The 17,179-nt window shown below is 39.7% G+C and overlaps 1 protein-coding gene across 3 annotated transcripts in view; it reads left to right on the forward strand.

The window, feature by feature from the left end:
* Nucleotides 1–5,822: 5,822 nt before the first annotated feature.
* LRBA (LPS responsive beige-like anchor protein) overlaps nucleotides 5,823–17,179 on the forward strand; it is a 398,303-nt gene continuing 386,946 nt past the window's right edge. For all 3 annotated transcript variants that reach the window (XM_032187390.1, XM_032187392.1, XM_032187391.1), the window contains exons 1-2: nucleotides 5,823–5,878; nucleotides 6,143–6,500. In XM_032187390.1, the coding sequence (XP_032043281.1) occupies nucleotides 6,282–6,500 (219 nt within the window). In that variant the 5' untranslated portion in view covers nucleotides 5,823–5,878; nucleotides 6,143–6,281. The remainder of the gene's footprint in view (nucleotides 5,879–6,142; nucleotides 6,501–17,179) is intronic.

Raw genomic sequence — 17,179 nt, forward strand, 5'->3', positions numbered from 1 at the left:
GGTTCAGAAGCTTTGAACAGAGCTTCGAAACCATTACACGTGATAGTACTTTCAGGTGTGATTTAAACATTTCACAGGAAGGATATTTTTCTTAAGTTTAGACAGTTTAGTGGTACTTTCCATAAAATCTTACCGAGTTCATTCCCTGTCTGTGGTTTAAATTCATTTTTAATCCATGCTTTGTGATTTTCTTTTGAGGTTGTCAGGGTTAGAGAAACCTTTATATTATTTTTTAATTTCCTTAGCTCGACACTTCAAATTTGATTGTGGAAGGTAGAACAAGCATTTTAAGATTTTAAGATTTTAGACTTGTAACCATACTTGTGAAGCCTAGGGAGAAGGATTAAGACAGGGTTTAGTCCCAGTTTTGTTGGGAGGTATTCTTTAAATATTTCTCAGATATACTTTCAATTAGTTTTACCTAATGTAGCCTATTTCTCTAAATCCTGGGTGGAGGGCTTTTGACAACTACCCTGGTAGTTTGAACCGGCCCAAATGGAGAACAGATCATCTAAAGATTTATCATTGTTTTATCTGGATGAAAAAAATCTAATCAAAACAATTGTATTTGGAACCCTAAACTGGCAGCCAGCTGAACTTTACCTGCCTTGACTGATGCACATACCCCACTGCCTTTAACAATCAAGGCCAGTCAAGCAGTATTTATTTATCTGCACAAAAATATAGTAAGATCTGACAGGATTCAACATGACACTTGTTGTCCTCATTGGCAAACTGGATTTGCTGGCTATTGGTGTATGCAGTTTGGACAAAAACATCTGAAATCCATTAAGATAGATTTTACCAATTCATTTTCTTTTCTTTTTTTTTTTTTTTTTCTAAAGTGACTTTAAAACAGAAAAAGAAAGCAGAAAAAGATTAACAACAAATGTTGCATTCTACACAGATAACAGGAAAAGCAATAAATAGAATTGATTCTCCAAACAATTTTACACGTTCTTTCATTTCTGCTTTTGCCTGGTAATAGATGGCCTGATGAAGAGCTTAAAGATAGGAGGATACTTAAAAATGAGTAAGTAAAATTAGCATGTGAAAATGTGTCCTTAGCCAATTTAAAATAAAAATAAAAATTATAACATAAATAAAAATTATAACATACTTATCTACTTATCAAAGGCAAGGCAATACTTTCGGAAACTACACAACTGGGAAACCAGAAAAGGAGGCATCGAGGAATTCTAAGATTAAAATGTCAAGAATATATAGCACGTGTATAACTGCGCAAGCTCACTGTAGCTTAATATGGACTGAAAGTGTCGGCATTACGATTATAAACACTTCTGAGTTTATCTGTGCAGATTCTGAGGAAGAAACTGCAGATGTTTGCAACCCAAGTTAGATATTATCATCTCTTCCTAATAATATATGTATGTAACTAAGGGAGACGGGGAAAGAAAGGGAAAAACAAAGGAGATTGCTCCTTTGTTAATACTTGGAATTTCAAACGGGAGAGCAGCTATGGAATACTGTCATCTTAACATATGTTATATGGATAAATGCAACCATATAATAAAATTATATAGAAAGGGAACTGAAGAAGCATTATAACAGAACAAATTCCAGTGTATCTTTTTTTTCTTTTTTTTTTGCCACTAAACCACTGGAAATTTAATACCAACACACACAAAGTAAGGCATTTCTACATCAAGCCACAGACCAATCCAGATATTATTAAACGATAACATACCCAGTTAGAATAATAACTAATATTTATTAATCACAGTCTTCTTTGGTATGTTTTAGGAACATTGCACATCACTTTAGAAAGCCATTTTCCAGAAGAATTGTGGGTCAATTTTCTTTGTACTTTTTTTTTGTGTACACACAGTCAGGGAGACGTATATTCAAACTATTCTTTCCCAAACGTGGTGTAATATCAAGAATAAGGAGCAATTTTTATTTCCCAGACAAAACAGTATTGGCCTCTTTGGAGTTTCATTAGAGTCAGAACTCAAAACACAAAAATTTCTGCCAATTTGAAGATTTATTCCTTTTCCCTCCATAGAATGAAACAAATGACACACACACACATTTCCATATCTATCTGTTTATCTGCAAGTTATGCCTACAACTCTGAAATGATCCTGCCTTTGGAAACCTTTGATGCTGTCATGTTCTGTGGCATGAATAAAAATCAAATCAAATTAGAAAGCAGAAAATACACAGTATTTATAAGTATCTCTGGTACCAGCCAGAGCTACAACAGATTTATTTTTCTTTGGGAGGACTAGCATGCAAAGCACATTTCAACTTTGCTTAAAGAGTTTCTTAAGGAAAGGTGCTGGCAGTCACACTAAGAAAATAAACATTTGATGGTTATTTCCCTCCCAGTTCAGGACTGCAATCAGTGCTTACTGCATTCTAGAAAAGGTACTAGTGAATGTGATTCTGGCTGGAATGTAACGTATGTCACAAAGGCATGCATATCCAGGGTTTGTTGTGGGCAGAACAGATATGGAGAGAGGAAACAATGCAATCTAGTAACTAGTGTAGTTTTACCAGAAATGTATATTTAGCCATATCTGTTTGGAAGATGTAGAAGCTATTGTCTATTTAGCATTTTAGCAAGTCACATCCTGCTTATATCTTTGCAGACAGTTTGTTGTCAGGCTGTCCATTGCCAGGATAGAGTCAGCATAACTTCCTTAATACTGCCAATGAGAACAGGGACAGGGGCAAGTGAGTTATAAGTAGTTTTTACATTTCCCCCATGAAATTACTATTAAATTTGCATTTTTGGGGGAAGAGATCTGAAATATGCAGCCTGTACATTAATATATCCCACGTAGGTGCATACATACACTTACTTGAAAGTGACTGCCCGGTTTGTAATTTGTTTAGCTAGTAAAAGTTCAAAATACCATTTAAACAATGTGTACAACTAAAGCTCAAAGTAATGTAGAAGAAAAGAAAGGATCCAAGCAACCATAAGGTGAATCATCATGCAACAAAGAAAAAAATTTCAAGGAGAAATACAGAAATACATCTATAAAGATTTTGTTAGTGGCCAACTGTAAAAAAGCAAAACAAAACAAACCCAAACCAAATTTATAAACAAACAGCAGTTGTATATATATTGCTCTTCTGACAAAGGGCATTATTATTTACACAACACTGTTGCCATAGTGGTTATCAAGGCCTCGGTGTAATCCACCGTATGCACACATAACAAAGGGACATTTTTCCCTCAAAGAGCTTACAGCAACAGGTGAATTTAGAAAAAGATAATAAAAAAACAAACAACAACAACAAAAAGCAACTTATATTGGGAAGCATGAGGTAATAATAACACGATTATAAACAGTATCATAAATTGCAATCTGAACACAGCAGCTGCATAGTCAGTGTTGAGTAGACAGAGAAGAAGTTGAGAGAGATGTTACAATGATCTTAAAAATGCTCAACTCATGTCTGTGCATTAGAAGTGAGTTTAGCTACATTTTACTGGGGCACTCAGGCAGCTGTCCAAATAGACAGCTTTAAAAAGAACTTAAAAAATGTTAACTTGTCGGCTTTTTCCTGACGTTATTCACATTTTTCAGATTACATGTATTTCCATACAGACCTTAAGAAGAACTGTAGTCACTGGAGCTCTTGAATTCACTTCAGTAAGATGGAGTCCTAAAATTAATAAAAAATAAATCAATAAATTTATAGAAATGGCTTTGAAATCTTCACAAATTAAAGTGTTTTGCTTATCAGCATTTTGACTTCTAAAATAGCTGGACATTTGCTTTCCTTCCTATTCTGTCTCTGCCATATTTGCCCAGATACCACCTTTACACAGATGGGCTTGATCAGAAAGTGTGGCTGGGCACATGGAGGAATACCACACATTCTTACAGTCAGCACAACTGAAAGCCAAATGTTGTACCACCGGTACTGGATTATAGCACACTAGGACTTGGAAGTGTGCAAACTGCAACTTGCTTAAAGATGTTGCAGTGTAACAGACTTTGAGAAGCACACATTATACCAAGTATGTCACATAAAACCAAAATAATTTATTAAGTATAATTAAGTAATTACAATTATTTTTGTAAGAATCACATTAAAATCACACAAAGACACAGATTTTTCTCCAAAATATTCATATCCATATTAGAAATGAACAAACACATGAAAAAAAAGAAAAACTTTTATCAAAAGAGCTGAATATATATATATATATCTCCCCTTGGTATTTTTCAAATGAAAGCAGTAGTTAACAGAGACATAATGCTAATTAGAAGAGGAGTATCTGGCAATTTTCATAGGCTAGCAGTGTTTGTTTTATCAGCAAAACAAAATTAGAAATAAGCATTTGCAAGATTACTTTAGAGTAAGACTTTTCTAACACCTTACATGGGGACCGTTGTTGCTTAAATCCGATATGATGAGTGACATTATCAGTGACTACTAGCTTAGGTTAGTACTACTGTTTTCTATAATCACTGTGGGCTGTGTATGTCTTTATTCCACCTAAGTATTGGGACTGGCAATGCTTGAATAAGAGTAATAAAGCAACTTCTTGGCAACCAAAGTTAATTACAAGTATATACAGGTGTATTATCGTACTTGTATTGTTACGCATATGAAATAACAAATTAACATAAAAAGCATAAGAATACTAACACAGTTGAATGAATTTTTTTTTCCTTAGAAGAATCAAAGAAAAAAAAAAGGAAATGTACTGTACTTTAGTGTGCTGCCAAGTTTTGCTGTTGTTGTCGTTGTTGTTTTCTCTACTAAAATATTTTGCTTTAATTTTATTGCTATTTCTAGGTCAGATGAAGTGAATCCAGGTTCACCTACAACACTTTACTCTTTACGTAGAAGAATGACAATTTTTGTATACAACACAGTGAGTATCTGAAGAAAACAAAAAGACCTTTTAAGCTGCTCAAGCAAAAAAATGCGTACAAACGCTTTAAGACAACCATCTCAGGACTAACTCAAAAAGGAGCCGATAGTTATTCCACAAAGTCCACTTAAGACTGTATAAACTGTTCAGTTTTATGCAAAAGATGCTCCAATATCAGAGGAACGGACAGCAGAATTATCCCTGAAGCAGATCAGAGGGACAGCCTGTGAGCTAACAGAATTACTGCGAGAAGCAAATCTTCTTTCTGCCGCAAAAACATGACTATAAAAACCAGCACTGGGAAAAGACAGGTGGCTAACTCTCAGGTCACTACAGAACCACAGACTCGTGTTATTAATTATTAAGAAACCGTAATCCCAACGCTGTAACACATAACTGAATGTAATTTCGGTGGGAATGACGAAACAGCAGCCGTGGCCCCGCTCAGACCAGCAGTCCCGTTGCCGTGCTGAGCTCAGGGCCACCTGAAGGCGCAGTTTGCAGCAGCCCCTGGCAGTAACTTTCCGCCACGCACCGTGCTGCCTCTCACAGAAACACCTTTATTTACGGGGCCATCCTCCCAGCTGCCTGCTGACAGAACCCCCCCCTCAGCGCGGGGCTCCCCCCTCAGCCCACCCTCCCGCCTAACGGCCGCCGCGCGCGCTCCCGCCGCTCACCTGCCCGCACCTGTGCGCGCCCCCGAGCGAGCCGCGCACCCGCCCCCCCCCACACACGCCCCAGCGGTGTCGCCCCGCCCGCACCCGGCCGCGCAGGCGCAGGGCCCCGTGGGCCGGCAGCGCTGCGGGGGCCGCGCGCTGTCATGGCGGCGCGGGGCGGCAGGAAGCCGCGGCGCTGAGCGGGAGCGGCTGAGGTGAGGCGGCGAGCGGCGAGGAGCCGGCGGCGGGGGCTGGCCGCTGGCAGCCCGAGCTCAGCCGCCGCTGCTGGTGCCGCCCGGGGGAGGCTCAGGCGCTTCTCTGCGGAGCCGGAGCAGGGCGCCGGGACAGCCCCAGCTGGGTGAGTGCGGGCGGGGGGCGGCTGCACCTGCCCCGGGCGGCGGCTGAGGGGAGAGGGCGGGTGTGGAGGGGGGGGGGGTGTGCGCGTAGGGAAATAAAATGTTAAATAAAATGTTAAATAAAATGTTAAATAAAATGTTAAATAAAATGTTAAATAAAATGTTAAATAAAACAAAATCAAAAGGCAGGGGGACAGCCCTCCTCGGCGGCTGTCACGGCGCGGGGAGAGAGTGAGTGGTGGGGAATAACTCGGCTCGTCCCGCAGGGCCGGCCGCCCGCAGGCGCCTCCTGTGAGGGGCAGCCTCCTGTGAGGCGCCACCTGCCCCGCAGCCCCCGCAGGGGTCCCCGTCCCTCCTGCCTTCCTCGCCGAGCCCCCGCCGGCGTCTGGAGCCGCCTCAGGAGCCATGGCGAGCGGAGAGAAGCAAGTTGTGCGGCCAACAGGTGATGGTGGAGGAGGAGGAGCGGGGAGAGAAGGAAACGGCGCTGAAGGGGGAAGTGTGCTGCAGCCGCTCAACCCAGGAGTCCCCATCCGAGGCATCCGGATGAAATTCGCCGTGCTGACGGGGCTGGTGGAAGTCGGCGAGGTGTCCAACAGGGACATACTCGAAACGACGTTTAATCTGGTGAGTCGCCTGCTGTTTCAACCGTGGCAGAAATACACATGCGGAAGAATCCCTTGCTCTTTTGACGTGATTTTTCTGTCTTTAAATATACATCTGCGTGCTTATGCTTTCACCTTACTACATTTCAGCTGGGTTCTTCTCACTTAAGAATTACAAAAACTGAAGAAACAGCATACGAGCCTCTATATCCCCATTTAAACTTGAAGTAACTTTAACATCGGGCTTAATTTGCCTCAGAGAAATTGTTGCTCTAGCTAGAGTTGGTAAGTGTATTGTGATGTTTAAACATTCAACAGGTATACTCAACAAGCAAGTTAAATGTTGATGTAGTAACTCAAGCTGTCATCAGAACACATGTTGTTGTGTTCAGCCAAAACAACTTTTCCTATGAAGACGTTGATGCCCCTTTTTGCTTTCTGTTTGCTTTGAACTTGGATTTTCTGCCCACAGGGAAGTGGGGCAGGAAGAAATTCGTTTACATGCTTTACTGACTTTATTTATTGGGAAGAGTAGGGCTTGATTTCACTGCCCTCTTTTTTAATGACTTAGATAGTTTGATACTATTTTTTAATACAGTAGAAATGTCTTCAATACTTCAGATCTCACTAAAAATTGAGGGTACTACCTACTTATGTCTAAGCTACAAACGTAATATATGCTGTTAAAGTCCTTGGGCTGCATTTAAAACTATTCGGCTACTTGTTAAAGATTGCTTACTGAAGGACACCAAACACTAGGAGAAATCGTCTTTATGTTTACAAAGGCACTTTGCTGTTATCAGAAGTCTCAAAAAATCTCTTAAAAATGATCATTGTTCCTCCTCCTCGTTTTTAGTGAGCACCTTTGACTTTAAAATAGCATGGCTTCTGACGAACCAGGAAGTGAGACCATGTAATAGTGTGAAGTGTGGTAGAAGGAAAGTTGATACAAAAGGCACGTTGTTTTTTAAATGCAGTTGGATTTTCTGTTACTTTTTTAAAGAATACTTTTTTTAGTAGTGTTCTGTAACTTACATGTAGGTTTTAGTGGTCATTTAATACTTACATGTACGACATTCTCTGTTTTTTAACGTTATCTTCTTGGTTTATGATAAGTATGTTTTAAAAAAAATATTTACACAGTAACAAAGTATAATCCTGTAATTTGTTTGGCTGAAAGTCGAAACACAGTGGAATTGTAGTACTAACAAATATGAAGGAGGGTAGACGTGGATGCCTCGCATAGGAGCAGGTGATTGAAGTTGCTTAGAGTGCACTTGACAATTGTTTCTAACAAAACCCAGCGCTCAGATATGTGAACGAGAGGTTCAAAAGGAAATTCTGGCAAATAGTTTATGATTTAGGGCACATGTAGGGGCGGGGGGAACTCTTTCATGAGCGTGTTCAATTTTACTTTTTCTAGCATGCTCTTTTGAGAGGGTATACTGGAAGTGTACTTTTTGCAGCAGTGGGAAGAGGTTCAGCAAGATGGTAAATTTAAAAGCTTGTTCATTTTGGGATTCTTTTTCTAATCTGTTTTGGACAAGAGAGAAACTAAAATTTAGAGAATCCTTGATTTTAGATTTAAGAGGACTGGAGAATTTGACATGCAGGCTTCATTCTTCTGGGTCTTCTTATCCCGTTTAGAAGCTAGGGAGACTTTCCGGCCCTAGAGATTCTTGAGATGAAGTCTTTTTCACTTGATGTCCAAGTGGTACAACATGCCTGACCTCTGTCTGAGAAGATTCTCCAGCCATTCCAGCACACCTGCCTGTGATTTGGGAGGCTAAAGTTCAAGCCTCTGCACCACTTTTTATTGTTAGAGCAAAACCACTCATTTGATACCTATCATAAAGCAACTAATAATTTGGCAGTAAGGGTGCTTTACCTGCGTTATATAACAATGCAATACAATTTTTTTGGGGTAGTATCAGAAAAAGTAGGTCCCTTGGTTTTTCTGAGTCTCGGGTAAACAGATTAACTGCTGGTGACTTATTTGGAGGGAGAGGATATCTCGGTATTTTGTGGTTTCATTGTAACTGGAATGCCAAAAAATCAAACCAGCCAACAATTTTTTGTAACAGATTTTGTTACAGGAAAGAATTTATTTTCTGGAGTTCTTTATTTATTTATTTAAGAAAAAACTTTTAATCTGATTTTTTTGGCTTTCTTGGTTATGAGTGTAGCATAGAAGATGAAAATCTGAAACATCAGCGCCTCCCTGCAAAGCAGTACTTATCTGTCTGGCATTGGGTTGTGCCTCTGTTCAGTTGTTAGCTGCGACTTCTTTGTTTTGTCAGTTAATACCTCCAAAATCACACTGATCAGAAACCGGGGCGTGTGGGGCGTTGGTTGGCAGAGGTGTACTTTTTGGTGTGCATATGCACAAGCGAGCCATTTCTTCTGTGAAGCAGTGATTCTTGGTGATGGCTTTAATGAAAACCTGTTTCCCTGTGGCTTTTCAAGTGAATTTACTCTTGCGTATGCAGGTTCAGGGGGGTATGAAAATCATGCTGTGTTCTGCCATTGGTAATGGGGTTAAGCCCAAAATATCCCCTGCTATTGAGTTTCATTCAGTTCAGTGACTCATAACTGCACTAGCTCAGCAGTGTTAGCAGCTAGCTTTCTTCTTGTACTTTGAAAGGAGGTGATATACAGTATTTGGGGGATTTTTTGATCGCTAAAGCGAGATGTCTTCAGACCAGACTGAAGGAAGGGCTGGGCAAATCTCAGTAGAAAGGTGTGACTGCATCCTTGCTTCTTACCTTACAGGGTGGTTTTGCTACGAAGAGTTTCTTTTTCACAATAAGGTTAGCTGACCTATTTTTTTTAACTACTTGAACAAACATGCTGCTCTTGGTTCTGTTCTTCAAGTTTGCTGAGCACATGCAGCTACGGTGAATTCTTTCATGTTTGATGGAGAATCCAGACAAACTCAAGGTGCTGCTGCTTTGATGTTCGTCATCTGAAGGATTTACAGAATTGTCATGTTTTATATGTAGAAGACCCAAAAGGTCAAGAATTAGAAGTGCACAATGATTGACTTGCTGCCTGTTAAAGAAATGTAAGCTCCTGTTGTCCCAATTACTTGAGCAAATAACTTGTTCAGTCCAGCAGTGTTGGATCTTGGAGCTGAGAGCCAACTATAATGCTTTCTCTGTCCAGCAGTATAACAGAGTGCTTCGTGAGCTTATGTCTGCCATGCATCAAAAAAATAGTAGCGTCATTTTATTGTCTTTGGACATGTAACTCTTGAAACTTACTAGCTCTGTTTTGGTCAGTGTTCTCTGAGAACCTAGTTTTCCAGTTCACCTTAGATATGGCTTTGTGTATTTCAGCATTTCTTCAAACTGAGGAGGAAAAATGCTGAGCTTAAGGAAGCTTATTTTTCTATGACATAGTTTGGGAATGCATTCTTGTTCAAGCATTTATCTATCTATCTGATAGACACTAGGCTAAACTATGGGCATATATTGCTTGTTCCTTTTGCGTTATGTTTTTAATTGACCATGACTCTTATTTTTTTTATTTTGTTCCTCCTTAGCTTTTAAAAATAAAAGGGCTCCTGTAAGGAGAAGATGATAGAATGAAAAAAGAATTATTTACACAGAGATCTATTACAAACTTAAAATAACTCTGTGTTTTTTATAGTAAAACAGAAAGAGAAGTTGACCCCTCCTTCTATTGAAGAAATTTTCAGAAAGAATAGTAGAAATAATTCAGCAATTGGTAAAACTTTATGATAATAATTATTTACTTAATGTTCTGGGGTGCCGGTATCAGTGAAGGCTTTTAGGATCTGAGGTTTTCAAGTTCCAAAAACTCTTTTCTAAGTCTGTTCTCCAGGCTATACAACCTGTGCTCGAAATATAGGAGGCCTTTCAGAATCTTTCCCAGGTCAAAATTCTGGATGGAGCTTCTGGTCGGCTCCATTCTCAGCAGGCTTGTCTTGTGTCATGTGTTGCTGTTATGTTGTTTCCAAGTTATTGCAAGTTTCTAGTTATATATAAAACTTAGGTCACCGCATATGCTTGTCTTTCAGTAGGTAAAAGACTGACTGACAAGTGTTCTGTTCGTAAGGAATGCTGTGTGCACAGGGGTTAACTGTACTGAGCTTGCAGGAGGAAACAGATATTCTAGCAAAATTCTGCTTTGCTTCAAGCAGATGACTGTATGGCTGTTGTCTTTCTCTGGGGTGTTGGTGCAATTCAGTTTGGGGAGTTCATGCAAGAATTTGCTCAGGTCTCAAGCTGACTAGTGTCTAGGGTCATCAGCTATTCCAGGCTTTCTGCTCTTTAAGGAAATGCCATACCTTGGACTAAGCATTTTTCTTAAATAAGCTCTAGTGCTTTTAATTGTTTTGTTACCTATAATACAGATTTGGTTGTTTTTTGTTTTTCTTCCTCCTCAGTCTGTGTTGCAAAGGTTGTTGCTTTTACTGCTTTGTCCCTCTTCTCAGTGAGGAGCACGTGCTGCTGCTTCTGATTACATTCACGTGTTACGAGGTCATCACCAAGTTTCTCCCAGTGAGCATGTACAAATGAGATTTTTTTTCCTCCTCCAAAGGTGATTTCAAACTAACTGAATCTGTGGAGCAAAGACTAAAATTACTTCATAAACTTCATTTTGTCACCTCTCTCATTCTGCCAGACGTCACTAAAACCACAAACAAAATTTACCTTGAAGGTTTTTAAAATTCTTGCTGGTTACTTTCAATTTTTCTTTTTAAAGGTATTTTCTTCTGCAGCCCAGTTGGCTTGCTTTAGAGAACAAATGAGATGGATGTGGGGGCTAGCTCTTATTTGCCTTCTGCTGATGTGCATTCTGCTGTTCTTTGTCATTTCTCCATTGCTGTTTTCTGCACTATAGTGTCTGTTTACCTGAAAGCTAATGGTATCACATGCTGACACAGCAGGTTTCTAATCTGATACAAATGCTTCTGAAACACTTAACATAACGGATTTTATGAACTAAAAATTTCCTTTATTAATCTTTGGTCAGCAAGAGTCTTTTTGCATGTATTTCTCTTGTAGAAAATCCCCAAAGCTAATGCTGATAGAACTAAATGTATTACAGTAGTCAAAAATGTGTCACGAATGTTTCCATAACAGCCTGTTGTTTTGCCTACCTTGGCATGTATTTTAATAAGTGTTAGGGTTTATTTGCTCTCTAAACTTAGCCACATTGATGACAAGCAAGAGTAACCAGAGTTCCTAGAGCAGCACTAAATATTGTGCATTTCTTAATACATGCAGTGTTCCTTGGCTTCCCAGGGAGTGCACCTCTGGCTACAGTTATCCTAGTTCAGTCACTTCTGTCCATTTACAGTATAGATGATAAGGTAAGTCAGTGGATTTAGCTAGGTCAAGCTTGTAGGTTAAAAAAATAATAATAAAATAAAATGGACAGTCAGCTGTCTCACTAGTCACGTGTAGTTTTACGTGATTTTGTTTTTTTGATACATCTGTGGAATTCCACCAAAGATCTGTAATTAGTTTCCAAATCTGTCTCAAAGTGCTGTTTACAAAGTTCATCAAGTGCAAACTTACTTCCCTTTCACAATGGGAGGCTAGTGCCCAGTTTGGTGAATGAATTTAGATTACTTAATTCCAGGTCATCTTCATGCTTTTGAACACACCTAATTTGGGGATCCAATAACAAAAGGATAATTTTGGTTACTTTACCCGAGTAAATAAGGCCAAGGGATGTCTTTCACCAGGCTTTACCTAGCTCAAGATTGTTAAGCAATGGGAGTCACTTGTCCTTCACTTAGAGTAAGGATTACAGACTTCCATTTTATTAAAATACATTCTGAGTAGTTATGTGTATACTTAGTACTGATGTGATGTCAGTTCTTTTGTGTGTGTGTGTTAGGTGTTGATGCAACTTGGAAATCACTTTGTAGTTGGTGGAAAAATCACCCTGCATGATGAGGGTAGGAATTTAGGGAACTTTTGTGGTCAGTCAAGAAATGCATGGAATGTAGTGAGTGAGATGGTAATGGCAGTCTGGATATGCTATAGCTCCATGCTGAAACTATGGAGTTTAGAAAAAAAAAAACCTACGTCTGAACTCTGAAGAAGAGCTGATTCGTACTTTGGCTGTGGTATCAACTCTGTGATTGCAGTTTAAAACACCCTGTAGGAGGTCAAAATATTGAGCACAAAAGTCCAGGTAGGAAAATGTTTTTCTTTTTTTTCCTCCAACTGGCTAATTCTTATCGCTTCTCGTGACCAACCTGAAATTTCACGTCTGTGAAAGCCTGTGCACTACTTGCACGGGCTTGTGCATAAGCACATAGCATCCTGTGCTATCATCAATAGGCTCTGTACAAACCTAAGATAAAGCTAAAAAGGCAAAGCAGAACCAGTTGTTTACATATATCACGCCATAATAATGCAATATTTGATGAGGACAGTTTTTAATTATTGGTCTGTTTCACAAGTAAGCCTGTTAAAAATGAGTTCATAGCATACTTTCAAATTTGTCTTCAGGGGGGATGCGTCAGTTCAGTGGCAGTTTTCTCTAGCTGATATCTTTTAACAAAGAAGAGAAAGCTGGTTATTTGTTGTGGTTACTTTGCTCTCCCTAAATAGTGTTTTGTATCACCTCTGTCAGAGAAGCTAGGGTGGGTGGACCCTTGTGTGACCTAGTAGTGCAGATAGCACGGCAAAGTAGGGGCCATATGGACTGGCTCAGGAACAGCATTTGCGGATTAGGGAATAGAATGAAATTAGTCAAAAGCATCAGGGAAATAGGTGGATGGCATGTCAAGGTTGGTACAAAGGTTGGACAATGCAGAGAGAGATAAAAAGAGGTAATTATTCATGTTCGTTGAAAGAGATTGGAGGAACAAACCAAACGTGCAGGTTCAAAAGGAGCGTGGGTAAGGAGTAGTTTTATGAGGTGGCTGTTCTGGACTAATGTTGTGGGCTGAAGAAAATCAGGGATGAGGAAGTAGTTCAATTCTTCTTTAAGGCTTCGCTGGTTTGGTGAGGTGTTAGGTACTGAGTGGCTTTGGGTTAGTCAAATGTGTGTTCAGATGCCAAAGCTTCCTGAGAATCCAGTTTTCTGAAAATCAGCATGTGTGTTTTTGCATTCAGATTGCTTGTTTTTATCTTTCATCAGCATTCTCTGTGGTTTCAGTCACTGTCTATATCTGTTTTACCACCTATTGGGGAAACTGCGGTCATTCTGAATGGTGTCCTGCTTGACATGGTGTGCTGACTTTTTTTTTTTTTTTTTTACTAGACAACTTAGTAACTTCAAGTACTTGTAACTTCTGTCTTCACAGAGTCATGAAGTTCTCTGTGAGCCTTGAAGTAGCTTTAATTCATTGCACAGATTAAATAAGCTCTACGGTTTAGTCATTAGATGTGAAATAGCTTTTTGCCACCTTCAGCGCTTCTGTGTATAAAATGCTAAAGTGTCTTTTCTGTCAAATTCAGTCTTGCGTGTGTTAAATTTATGCATATCTTTTTAAAGAACTTCTATTTATTTTAAGTGGGTCAATCTGGAAGAAAGTTCTTGTTCATAATCACTAATTACACTTAGCTAACTTTCTGCCATTCAAACCTCTTCTCCAGCCCCTAGAGGCCTTTGCTGGCCTCTTCATAACATTTTCATGATGGGTTTTTGGTATTAGCTTGACCTAATTAGTAACGTATTAATTTAGGTTACGCTTCTGCTTTATACAATTCTGGATTTTTCTGTTAGACTTGGTGTCATGCTAAAGCATGTTCAAAAACTAGTTTGGTCATCTTTTTTCTTTTATTTTCTCTTTTATTTTCTCATTTATTTATTTATTTATTTTTTTCCTTTTGGGGGAACCTTCAGACTATGTCCATCTGGGAGCTCTGGCCATCTGCCAGGAATCTGAGGGCTCTAATTTGCCTAAAACAGGATACTATTGCCACCTGCTTTTTTAATACCATGTGTGGTCAGTGGAGACTGCAGTTTCCAGTATTCAGTGCTCCATATTTAGAGGAGATAGCAATCGAGATCCATCCTTGCACAACTGCTGTAATCAAATTAATAACAATGCTGCATGAGCAGTTGCAATTGTACCTTTTCCGTAGATGCAGCAGTCCTTGTGCTGATGCTGGAAGGTCAATGTAACTTATGAAGAGCTTGCATTTCTACAGTGCTTTAGATTCCAAGGCTTTACAAGTAGGCATCGATAGTTTCTAAATAGAAACTAATTTGTAGAAAATGTAATGCCTTCTGTTGCACTGTATTCCTCTAGCGCTGACTGGAGGGCTGGGAACAGCTACGTCCCAGGCATGATTTTCTCATTAATAGCTGCCTTGAGATGATACTTAAATGAGAATAGCTAGTGGGAATAGGATGTGCTCTGTTGCCTTCTGTAAAGTGCTCTGCATGCTTAAACTGCAAGTCTCTTTGTAACAGCCTGCATATGAGTGGTTCTGGCGGTGTTCTTGTTACATACATTTAGCTGGAAAATTTCATGTGCGTTATACAGAAAATTCAGATCACTCTGATTATTTTTGGCATGACTGTTAAGCTGGAAGTGAGTTGCTTAGGCAAAAATCTTTTCTGTTGATGCAACTGCAGAAAACAACACTTCAAGAGCTACTGGGTTAGCTTTCCTTTGCAATTGAAAATCAAAACCAGAGTCATGACTTAGGACTCATCTGCTCCATGGGAATGTGTTTTGTCCCCCCATTTCTCCTCTGTGCCATCAGCACTTGTTCTCTGTGGGATGGATGGAAATCAAGAGAAATGGATTAAATCAAGTCTATTCTATTTGCCTCACTTAGACCTTCTGACTTTCTGGTTTTATACTGGACTTAGGCCTGTAGAACAGTAACTGTAACAATGCACAGAATGACCTTTAACTTAATTATTCTCTCTTCTGGGAATGCTGGAAAGGTAGGGAAGCAGCAGTAAGCAGCAGGTAAGATGATTGCTGCAGCTTGAGAGCCCTTTCACTTACAGAGGAGCAGCAAGAGAACCAACAGTATTTCGCAGCTGATTGAGAAATATGTAATTATAGGGTCCAGGATAATGAATGTTTGCTTGATAAACCTCTCACTAATTGGTTTATTTGTAAGGCAGTGTGCAGGTTTGGGTGGGAATTGCGCTGGTTGCTTTCCCAGATATGATTGGTATGGGGTTGGAGGTGAGCTGTTTGGTAGAAGGTGAGCTCTGTTGCTGTAACTTCTAAACTTTAGTCATCTGTTATTAGAGAAGTCTTTAAGTTAAGCAGAATGCACTTGCTAAGATTAAAGCTGTGTTTGTAAGAACAACTGTGTTTTATAGGATTATAGATTTAGGAGGACCCTAAGAAGCAAGCAGTGGTTTAAAAAACAAACACACAGTCAAAACCAAAAAAACCCCACCCACAAACACACACACACACACACACACACAAAGTTCCTTGTGCAGAATCATAGATGTAATCTCAAAAAGAACACAAGTCAATGACATAGAATTGTTGATAAGCCTTAAAACAATGCAATTGGGGGCGGGGAGAATAGGAATCAAGTGACTAATATTGGTAATGGTGCATGACTGTTAAATAAACAAGTGGAAACTATCAGTGCAGTCAGCATCTGTCTCTGCTAATGTTTTTGTTGAAACTAAGCGTGTGATTCGTCTGTAGTTGTGGTTGTGAACTTGGCTGAAAAAAATTTGAAAGCTTTTTTTTTTTTTTTGTTCTTCAAGTAGTGTCTTAGTTCAAGTCTATGATTTGGTTCCAGTGTATAACTTAAGTGTTATAATACCTGACTTTTGGGTATCTGATGCGGAGTTTGAAACTGAGCAACTGTGACTGTGTTTTGAGAACACGTTTCAAGGTAGCTAACATGAGATGAAAGCTATTTATGTTTAATATATTGCTGATGTTACAGAATGAGAGTACTGAGGTGCTAGGAATGGTATTTTGATTTGCATTGTATGCTTTGTACTCTACTTCAGAATGTCATCTTCGGAAGCTGTGCTGTTCTCAGCACTTCAGATTTCCTTGCTTTAAGCTCAACTGCAAGGAGGTAGCAATCTCAACAGTCAAGTGCTATGAAAGGGCTTCTCAGACAGCACTTGCTCAGGCACAGAAATTGTCCCAGCAGCTTCCCATCTTTATGCAAACAGTGAAACCCCATGAGGAAATTACTGGCTTGTTTTCTTGCCCACTTGTTCATCCAGAGTAGGGTGCCAACATTGTGCCATACTTGATAATCTGCAGTTTAACCTTGCAACAAGACACTGCTTTGACCTTTCTGTGCTTTCTGCCGCTCTTTTGTGGCCTGGCATCAGCTGCTTTCATCCTGGGTCACAGAAGTGAGTCCCGAGCATTTACTGGGTTCTGTACTGGGCTGGGGAGCTGTGGACACCAGTGAGCAGCAGTTCCTGTGGATGAGCTGATTGGCGGTGGTGTTGCCTCTGAGGGAGATAATTACTCCGTGACTCATCTGAGACCTGGCAGTAAGAACTTGTGTCCTTTCTGAGGATATCTTTGAAAGTGAAATGTTTATCGTGCTCAGGGAATTTTGCTGGTGTAGTAAAGTCTCACCTGTGCAGGAAATGAAAGCTACTCTGCATCCTGTCAGCAGGAAGAGATTCAAGTTCTTGTGTCAAAAGTGCATAGCCACGGTGCTTTAAGTGACCTGTACAAGGATGTTTCTAACACCTCTTCTGCAAAGACACAGCAAAGAATGTCATATTGATGGGTATGGGATACGC

The sequence above is a fragment of the Aythya fuligula genome, chromosome 4 (assembly GCF_009819795.1).
Source record: "Aythya fuligula isolate bAytFul2 chromosome 4, bAytFul2.pri, whole genome shotgun sequence".
NCBI lineage: Eukaryota > Metazoa > Chordata > Aves > Anseriformes > Anatidae > Aythya > Aythya fuligula.